This window comes from Bos javanicus, chromosome X (genome assembly GCF_032452875.1).
Source record: "Bos javanicus breed banteng chromosome X, ARS-OSU_banteng_1.0, whole genome shotgun sequence".
Taxonomy (NCBI): Eukaryota; Metazoa; Chordata; class Mammalia; order Artiodactyla; family Bovidae; genus Bos; species Bos javanicus.
Window position 1 is genome coordinate 114,794,821 of NC_083897.1, and position 10,794 is coordinate 114,805,614.

The 10,794-nt window shown below is 44.0% G+C and overlaps 1 protein-coding gene across 1 annotated transcript; it reads right to left on the reverse strand.

Moving 5' to 3' along the window:
* Window positions 1-255: 255 nt before the first annotated feature.
* LOC133242660 (ferritin heavy chain-like) lies at window positions 256-822 on the reverse strand. Its single transcript, XM_061408818.1, has one exon. The coding sequence runs from the start codon at window positions 820-822 to the stop codon at window positions 256-258; it is 567 nt and encodes a 188-aa protein (XP_061264802.1).
* Window positions 823-10,794: the final 9,972 nt, after the last annotated feature.

The window sequence follows — 10,794 nt, forward strand, 5'->3', positions numbered from 1 at the left end:
ACTGCACATGGATGGGGCATGGTTGGGTGGAGAGTCTCCTGGATACCTGTTTAAAACTTAAAAAAATTAGAGATCTGCACACATGAATAAAAGAGAAACCTTTATATTTGCATCAACTAATAACTATTTGAAGTAATAACTTCAGTGGAAGAACTGCTAGTGAATTTTTTTTCAAGGGCAATACTGCAGTCTGCATGGTAGACAGGGTGACCTTTGGGGAGTCACCCATGACTCGGGGGAAAGTCCAGTCCAGGATCAGTCCTCCTTGTTGCTGTTGCCCAGGGTAAACTTATCAAAGACGCATTCTGCCAGACCGCCTTGTGGGAACCTCATCTTGAGCACGCTGGTGAGATGGTCCCCTAGCTCTTTGACAAACTCGAGCTGCTGGTCCAAGTGGCGCATCTCCAGGAAGTGGCACAGGTGGGCGTCGCTGCTCTTGGTGGCTAGGTGGTGCAGGTTGAGCAGGCTCTGGCTGACGCTCTTCTCCAGATGCAGGGTGTTCTGCATGGCTTGGAGGCTGCTCTCCAGCTCTTGGGTCTCGGGCATCCTGATGTTGAGGAAGGAGATGCGGCTGCTGTGCTGGTTCAGCAGGAACATCAGGCTCTTGGCCCTCTTGCTGTGCTCGTGGGAGCGGAGCAGGAACTGGGTGATCTGCTTCAAGGCCACGTTGTGGTGGTGGTGCAGGGAGCAGGCCCTCGCCAGGCACCGGAAGGACTTGTGGAGCTGTAGGGCGGCGTCGCCGTCGACTGCGGCCTCGCACTCGCTGTGGTAGTGGTGGCGCACCTTCAGGGCTGCTGTGGGCATCAGGGTGGTCGCCGTCATCATCATCCAGAAGCCCTCTCGGATAAGGAAACTGCGTGCCAGGCAGCAGGAGGAAGGGCAGCAGCGGAGGCGGAGATCTCAGCCGCCTCCTCGGAGCCTTCCAACGGTAAGCCATGATGGCTGCCACAGGAGTGCTCGCAGCTGGACGGCAGGCGGCTGGGCACTGGCTCGAGGATGGAACGGAAGTGGCCGTTGCTATGGGGGAACCGGTTGTGAGGAGGATCCGTTACAGGAAGTAGATACTGGGACTGGGAGGTAGAGGGGGTGGGGCACCACGTTCTAAATTCCATAGGAGCCTAGGTGAGGCACAAAACGCAGGGCAAGTGTGCCTCTGTCTTGAGACCATTAAAAAATAACCCTATTGAGACATAATTCACATACTCTAAATTTGATCTTTGGAAAGTGAACATTTACTGTTTTTTGATGTGTGTGTGTATTCATGAAGTTGTGCAACCATTGCCACATCTCAAGAATATTTTCATCACTCCAAAATGAAATTCCCTACCCACTAGTAGTCACTCCCCATCTCGCCTCCCCCCACATCTGGCCACCACTAAACCTTCTATCTCTCTAGGTTTGCTTCTTCTGGACTTTTAAAAGAAATGCAGTCATACAGTATGTAGCCTTCTGTATCCGCCTTCTTTTACTTAGCATAATATTTTAAATCTTTTAGCCTTTTTATTGCTAAATAGTATTCCATTGTATGAATATGCCACATTTTATTTATTCTTTCATCAGTTGATGGGCATTTGAGTTGTTTCCGTTTTGTGATTATTACAAATAGTGTTGCTATGAACGTTTGTGTACAGGTTTTTGTGTAGATTTATGTTTTTGACTTGGAAATATATGTAGGAGTGGAATTGCTAGCTTATATGGTAGCTCTATGTTTAATAATTTGAGGAACTCCCAAAACGTTTTCCAAAGTGGTTACACCATTCTTATATTCCTACCAGCAGTATGTTAAGTTTCTAATGCTGTTACTGTCTGCTTCAAAGTTTTAATCATCTTAGTGGATGTTCAGTGGTAGCACATTGTGGTTTTGATTTGTATTTCCCTAATGACTAACAATGTTTAGCACCTTTGTATATATTTATTGGCCTTGTGCATATGTTCTTTGGATAAATATGGAGAAATGTCTACTCAGATCCCTTGCCCATTGAAAACTAGAGTTGTTTGTCCTTTTATGGTTGAGTTGTAAGAGTTATGCATATATTCTGGATATAAGTTCCTTATCAGATACATAATTCACAAATATTTTCTCCATTCATTGGGTTGTCTTTTCATTTTCTTTTGGTGTCATATCAAGAAACTACTGCCTAATTCAATGTCACAAAGATTTACACCTAGGTTTTCTTCTAAAAATTTTATAGTTTTAGCTCTTAGATTCAGGTACATTTAGGTCTCTGATCCATTTTGAATTAATTTTTGTATATGATGTGAGATAAGGAATCTAGTTTCATTCTGTTGTATGTGAGTATTCATTTATCCCAGCATCATTTGTTGAGAAGACTATTCTTTCCCTGTTGGATGGTCTTTGCATACTTGTTGAAATTAACTGGCTGGAAATATATGGGTTTATTTCTGGGCTCCTAGTTCTATTCTGTAATAGTACAACACTGTCTTGATTACTGTAGTTTTGTAATAAGTTTTGAAATAGGAATGTATGAGTTATCCAACTTCATTCATTTTTTTCAAGATTGTTTTGGCTGTTCTGGGTGCCTTGTACTTCCATATGGATTTTAGGATAAGCTTGCCAAATTTTTCTCCAAAATGCCAGCTGAGATATTGATAGGAATGGCATTAAATCTGTAGATATGGGGGGGTATTGATATCCTAACAATATTAAGTCTTCTGATCCATAAACGTGGGATATCTTTCCATTTATTTAGGCCTGGGACCTTTAAAAATAATAATTATGGTTTAGATGAGGGCCAAAATTTGAATTTCTATACCAGCTTCCAGGTAATACCAGACCACACCCTTAATAACAATGTCTAAAAGGAATGAAGTAGCCATGCTTTGTTGTCTTAGTCCCTTCAGGATGCTGTAACAAAGTACCAGAGACTGGGTGGCTTATAAACAACAGAAATTCATTTCTTCCAGTTCTGGAGGCTGGAAGTCCCAAGTTAGAGTGGCAACCTGATTGAGTTCTGGTGAGAGAACTCTCTTCTTCATTGCAGGTGGCTGTCTTCTTGCTGTGGCCTCAGATGGCTGAAGGGTCGACAGAGGTCTCCAGAGTCTGTTTTATAAGGGCACCAGTTTCATTTATAACAACCCTACTCTTGTGATGTATGCACCTCCCAGAGGCCCCACCTATAATACCATCACCCTAGGGGTTAGGGTTTCAACATCCTGATTTTGGGGTAGGAGACACAAACATCCAGTCTACAGCACTAACTGAGGTTTGGATTAAAGACACAAACATTGGTCTCCACAAGCAAAGATGTCTGTTCCCACCTCACAGACAGTGCTTCTGATAGTTATATTAGATGTGGATTCCTATTGGAAAGGGAAGAGGCCTTCCTCCTATGAGGAAAAATTGTGAGACTTTAAAATTGGCCAAGAAAAGGTTTACTGGGTGTCTTTTTTAGAGTACCCTTTGTGGTTATCTCCACCTTTCATTGATTTGGAGCTATTTTATAACTAAATTGTAGAAAACTAATAACAAATTATTCTTGTCCACAGAAATGCAAATGAATTGTGTGTGGTGGAGTGCAACTTATTTTGGACTAATTTTGCATCTATTTGCGTTCATCTCAATGTTGCCTCTTGCCTGCCTATATATGTATGGCTCTATGAGTTTTCCTTTGGATGATTTGTGACATCTTACTGGTTTCCACATTAATTAATGAGTTAAATAAAACCTTTGACACCTTTTGTTTTCTATTTAAATGAGAGCCATGATCTTATTTTTAAAAAATATTTGAACATTTCTCATTCTCATCCCTAAGTACACAGTCGAAGCTCACAGGAGTCGGCTTAGTGCATTAAGCACTTCTGTGGGCTGCTCACCAGGTAGATGATTCCAGAAAAGTTTGGGGATCCAAAGGCATAGAATTCGTGACTGGGATGTAGCATCTCTGAGGAGAGGAGGCAGTGGGGCACTCTAGGGAAGCAGGGGATCAGTGACAATCAGGGGAGGAAAGAGGCATTTAGAGAGTACGTCACAGAAAGGACCTTGTAGGCAGGGCACTGTACAGTGAGGCTGGCTCAGTGCATGCTGAAATAGCCATGACCAGTAAAGACTCATTAAGAACCAGAGGCAGTTAAGATCCAAGGCACTGGTGAGAGCTTCCAGGCATGGAAAGCAGCAGTCAGCAGAGATCTGAGGAGTGGATGGTTGACTGACTCAGATGGGAATCTGACAGACTGAGATGCACAATGTGGGTAAAATGAACCCTGGAATGAGGTAGACACATGAGCCTTTGCAGCCAGGAGAAAGACTCCTGTCATCAGCACTTTTGTACTGATTCAGACCCTGGAAAGGGCTGTTGAGACTCCCAGATACTGAGAGTATGTAGGATTCGGGACTGGGCCAGGGGCTCCACCTTCCAGTGAAGGCTCTTCCAGCTGGTGATCAGAGACAGGGAAGTTCTAATGCATTCTGCTTGGCTCCACCAAAGGGCATCCTTTTAGCACAAAGATCATGAGAAAGTTGCGTGGTGGCTCCTGCTTAGTTGAGTGCTAATGAGACATGTCCAACACCCACATCCATTATAGTCTGAAGAAGAAAAAAGCTCCTTGTGGTCTCTCCTTCTGCACTGTTCTGACTTGGGGGAGAAAAGGGAGAATCACAATCTTGGACAGAGGAACATCCTCTAAATTTAAACATGCCCATTGTATATGTGTAAGTTGACAACTGATACTAGTTCACCTAGATATGAATTTTCTCTAAGGTTATGGCCTTTCAGTTTTAGTCAGTGTGCTTGCTGGATATTCTCCATTTGCCTCTCCAGGACTGTCTTCTGTCCTTGTCCATCTTACTCTGAGCCCTGGGATTGTGATTTGCATGGACCGCATCCATGGACCCCTCTGCCTTCTGGCTTTATTAGGTTCAGCCAATAGGGGGCACTGACAGGAGATGGGAAGGCAAGAGGAGAGAGAGCTTGGGCTCTTTATTCTCTTGGCTTTGTCTCTCCAGGGCAAATAATTAAGGGGGCAAATCTCATTCCCTTTTATACCCATTGCTCCCTGAATCAAGTTGGACCATTCTCAGAATGGGCCTTCTGCGAACACTGCTCATTTCAAGAAATTTATTCCCCCAAACAAGTGTGCTTTGTCTCAGGTCTTGATGCACAACCTAAGAAATTCATGAGGACCCAGAAACCAGTATACAGCTGGCTGTTCTTTCAAGCCAGAGAATAAGTGGAGCTGATAGAAAAAATGAAGTGCCTCCTCAAAGACAGTCTCAGGCAATAAAATAATGGCCCAGATGGAGCTGCCACCTAAGACTCTGGGTCCACTTTTCTAGCTTGTGGATTTCTCTGGCCTCTGGTGCCCTTCTTTTCTATCACCCTTTGTTTCTTGCTCATATAATTAGATGAGGACCAGGGAAGAGGAGGCAGGAGAGCCATCTTCTACTTGTTAGTCACATGTTAAAAAGTCTGGTTAGGGAAGATGTTGACTTAAGGTTTGAGAATTTTCTGTTTATTTCAGATAACCTTTGCCTTTCCTTGCTCACCTTCTGCTGCCAGTGATTAGAGATACTGCAGAAAGTTCTGCACAGCAGTGCATGAGTGAGTCCAGTCAGTGTTCCCAAGGGGGTGTAGATGCTGACTGTTGATTTATGCATGCATGCTCAGTTGTGACCAACTCTTTGTGACCCCATAAACTGTAGCCCTGCAGGCTACTCCATCTATGGGATACTCCAGGCAAGAATATTGGAGTGGGTTGCCATTTCCTCCTCTAGACTGTTTAATTAGATACATCTAATTCTTTGCTCCTAGGCAGGAAGGCATACCTTTGTGCTGCAGATAACCAAAAGTAGATTCTAAAGGTTTTCTTTGCTTGTTGTCTTTTCTAAAGAGAGGATGAATCATTTTTATTATGTGATATTCCATCCCTTCATAGAGAACACTGGAGATAATAGAATAGGGTAAGCTATGCTGCAGTAACAAAGAAAATCTAAATTTCTGAATGGCTGAAGACAATATTTCTTGGTCACATTGCAGTCTGAGACAGGTGAAGAGACTCTGTTTCATGACTCTCCAGCAATAGGTAGCTTTCAGATGCAGCCTAAATTCCATCCTGCAGTTCTATCATCTCAGAATTCTTTACTTCCAGAAGGGAAACAGGATGGGAACAGAATGCATGGTGACCTACCATGAGCTGTTTCTTCCCTTGGACCAGCAGTTGTATATACTTCAGCCCAAACCAGCTTCATAAGAGGGTGGGAAGACATGTGATATTTAGTGAGCAATATAATCTATGCCATGCATGCTTTATCCATTTTGATTAGTTATTTAAAAAAAAATCATTTAGAACTCTCATGGCTGACCACTCTTATTTACTTTCTCATTTATTAGAGTATGCTTATAGCAAGGCTCTTTTTGAAAAAAAGTTATAATTGTGTGTGTGTGTATAAGCATACTAAATCGTGCAGCTTGTGTGGTCCCGTCTTCACATGATTGCTCCTAGTAGTCCACCACGGTCATGTTTATCTCCCATACCAGTCCTAGCTTCACATTAAGACTCAGATCCAACCCTGTCTCCTACCTAAAACCTCTTCTCTATGAAGTGAACACAACCTCCTTGAAGATCTAGAGGGATTAGTGCCCACACAATTAGCTTGGCAATCAATCATGGACTGTCCAGTGCTAGCCTGTATGTAATTGCCTTGAGCTATTAATAATCACCTTTTCTATTGTGTTCCTCTGATGCAATGTTGTCCCCCACTCATAAGTTTCTGCAGAGTGAACTCCACAGTGCACAACAAGATAGAATAGCACATAAGAGGAGCTCAGAGACAATGGACTGATTTAATCTGATATAATTGGATTGATAAGGTCAGCAAACATATAACAAGCATCTAAGGACCATGTTTAAGGATCTATGCTAAGAGCAGTGGGGAAAGAGATGATGAAAACACAGTGTTTATTCTCAAGAGGCATTTAGAATGTTCACGATACACTGAATACACACCAGAAGGGTGTGGTAGCTAGTCTCCAAAGATGGCCTTACAGTTCCTCCCCTCCCTATTTGAGCATGCTGCTCCTCATTTAAAGAGTTGGCACTTATTTTTCTCACCCAGGGACTGAGTTGACCAATGTGATGGAAGTGGCATTCTGGGATTTCCAACAGGATGGGCAGATTTTTTTCTTCCTTTCATTTGGAGGTTTCAGCTTTTGGGGCACTTCTTTTCCTCTTCATTTAGCCACGATGCTGTGAGAAGATCAAACCACATGAAAAGTGAAGTCGAAAGTGAAGTTGCTCAGTCATGTCTATCTCTTTGCAACCCCATGGACTGTAGCCTACTAGGTTCCTCCGTCCATGGGATTTTCCCGGCAAGGGTACTGGAATGGGTTGCCATTTCCTTCTCCAGGGGATTTTCCCAACCCAGGGATCGAACCCAGGTCTCCTGCATTGCAGGCAGATGTTTTACCATCTGAGCCACTAGGGAAGCCCCAAACCACATGAAGGAGGGCAAAAGAGTCTGAGTTCCCAGACAACAGTCAACATGAATGCAAGCTATATGAGTGAGCCATTTGAGTATTTTTTCTTTTATTTTACATTGGAATATAGTTGATTTATACTGTTGTGTTAGTTTCAGGTCATGTGAGTGAGCCATTTTAGATATTCCAGATGATTGCAGCCCAGCTGACATCACAAAGAGCAGAATAAACACTGAGCTGAACCAGTTCATGCACAGAATTAGGACCAATAAGAAAATGATGGTTGTTTGAATCCATTGTGTTTTGTAAGGGGAAGAGATTGATTTGCAGGAGAAGATAACTGAAACACAGGGTTGGAAAGTTTATCTGAAATAGTAGGTCGACAGAGGAAGGAAAAGAATGAAGGAAGCTGAGGAATGCCCTCAGAAAGGTGACAGTGGAGCTGATGAGTAGAAATTCCCCATGCAAAACCTGAAGGGATGGGCTTTCTAGTCAGGGACCCCACAGGAGAAAAAGCATGGAGGTGGGAAAGTATGTGACACGTACAGACAAGTCCTAGCAGTTTGTGATGGATGATGTGGGAATGCAAGCGGGCAGTTACAGGCATTTTGAGAAAAATCTGAAAATCCAGGAGCCTGGCTCTGGGATGTATTCTCTACCCACTGGGACACTTGGAACTTTTCAAAACAAAGGACTGTCAGAATCAGATTTTTGTCTTAGATTTCTCTGGTGTGGGTAAGAGGGATACTGGGGTCAGGAGTTGGGGGCAGGCATGAGATTGTAGAGAAAGAGAACAAACAGCCAGGAGACTTTTGGGTGGAGAGGGGCACTGGCAAGGGAAACAGAGAGGAAGGAGAGGGGGTGCAGATGTCATTGAGATGGAACAACACTAGAAATTGAAGATGGTTGTGGGTAATGAGGGAACGAGAGGAATCTGGGACTCCCAGATTTCAGGCTTTGATTCTCAAGCCTAGCCATGCAGGACAAGCAGATGAGGGAAGAAAGTGATGACCTGCATTTTAATTGAGCCCTGTGAGTTCTGGGACATCAAGAGAAGAGGCCCTCAGACAGAGAAGGAGAAATGCGATATGAAAGGGAAAGTTGCTCAGTTGTGTCCGACTCTTTGCAACCCCATGGACTGTAGAGTCCATGGAATTCTCCAGGCCAGGATATTGGAGTGGGTACCTCTTCCCTTCTCCAGGGCACCTTGTATGTCATCCCTTATATGCAGAATCTAAAAGAAGTGATACAAGTGAACTTAGACTCTTAGACTTATAGACCAAACTTATGATTGCTGGGGAAGAAGGACAGGCAAAAGAATAGTTAGGAAGTTTGGGATGGACATGTACACACTGCTGTATTTAAAATAGATAACCAACAAGGACCTACTGTCTAGCACAGGGAACTCTGCTCAGTGTTATATGTCAGCCTGGATGGGAGAGGGGTTCGGGGGAGAATGGATACATATAAATGTACGGCTGAGTCCCTTCACTGTCCACCTGAAACTACCACAATATTGTTAACCAGCCATACTCCAATACAAAATAAAAAGTTAAAAAAAAAAAGAAGAAGAAGAGGCCCTGACAGACAGTGACTACTGGTCTCAGAGTTCAGCAGAAAGGGCTCAGTTAACATGAGAGTTTTGATAAAAAGCATCCAGCACCTGTGCTGAAATGAAGCCCTTCAGTGGGTATTTATTCCATTGTCAAGTCGTGATAGTTTAGGGAAGAGTGTGTCTGAAGGACATCGTGTTAGTAGGCAGAACCCCAGAGAGATGATGTGAGCAGGAAGAGGAATGGTAGGACTCATTTTGCCCCTAGCAGTGAGGAGTTGCAGAGAGCTACGGACATGCCTATCCAGGCCCCTTCATGGCTAATTGGACAGAAGTGGTCCTGAGACCACAAATGTGGGTATAGTTGGTGGCTGTGAAGGATTTTCTCTGTGTGAAACTAAATGACCCACCCGGGCTTCAGCTCACTCTTGGCTCTATTAGGCCTACTCTCCAAGCACCTGGTGATCTCCCAGCAGAAGGCTGCAAGACATGCCAGTCATCCTAATTACATGAGCTCACTAAAGGATTGCAGCAAGGGGAAATAACTTTGATTTTCTTGAAAAGGTCTGAGAGCTCATCACAGTTTAGTGATTCCAAAGAATCCAACTTGGCACCACATGGTACTTAACTTGGTGATTATTTTGAAGACAAATGAAATGCTTTTAATCAGCTATCTAAAGCACCAGAGTCAAGATTAGGACAAGCTTTCTGGGTTATGTTGACAGAGCTGCTTATGCCCATCACTGTGTACGTGGAGAGCTTGATTTGACCCCTGCAGGTAGTTTGTGGCAGATCTGTGTGCATGGTATAAATAAAATTGTCCTACTTTTAATGAGCCCTGAAAAGAGCAGAGCAGACATTTGATCTGAATCTTGACCAGTCTGTTCGCCCTCTTACTTTCTGTTTATATACAGTCACCTGGCCCTGGGACAATTATGTTGTTAGCGTGCCTTTTTTTTTTTTTTTTTCCTGGCTATGCCTATCGTACTGGGCTTCCTAGGTGGCTCAATGGTGAAGAATCTACCTATAATGCAGGAGATGTGGGTTCAATCCCGGCATCGGGAAGGCCCCCTGGAGGAGGAAATGGCAACCCACTCCAGTATTCTTGCCTGGGAAATCCCATGGACAGACGAGTCTGACAGGCTACAGTCCATAGAGTCACCAAGAGTCAGACACCACTGAGCAGGCATGCAAGCAAGTATACCTATCATATACGGAAATATTTATAAGCTAACTTATTTTGATTACTTAATATGATTTTATTTCCCTGAATGGCATGGCTTCCTTGTAAATAAAACCGGAAGTGATTTCAGAGGTGGAGCCTTCAGGTCATGGAAGGCTCAGGCCCAGTACTGGAGTCTTATCTCTGCTCCTCTGTCCAGTCCAGGGCAGGGCTGTTTAATCAGTCAGAATAGGCTACTGAGGGCTTCAGTAACAAATAAGCCCCGCCTCCAAATCTCAGTGTCTTAACACAAGGAAAGCCTAATTCTTGCTAAGGGCTAGTGAGGTGAGTGAGTGCCTGCTGCTGCTGCTAAGTCACTTCATTCGTGTCTGACTCTATGCAACCCCATAGACGGCAGCCCACCAGGCTCCCCCATCCCTGGGATTCTCCAGGCAAAAACACTGGAGTGGGTTGCCATTTCCTCCTCCAATGCATGAAAGTGAAAAGTGAAAGTGAAGTTGCTCAGTCGTGTTGACTCTCAGTGACCCCACAGACTGCAGCCTACCTGGCTCCTCCGTCCATGGGATTTTCCAGGCAAGAGTACTGGAGTGGGTTGCCATTGCCTTCTCCATAGTGAGTGCCTACTG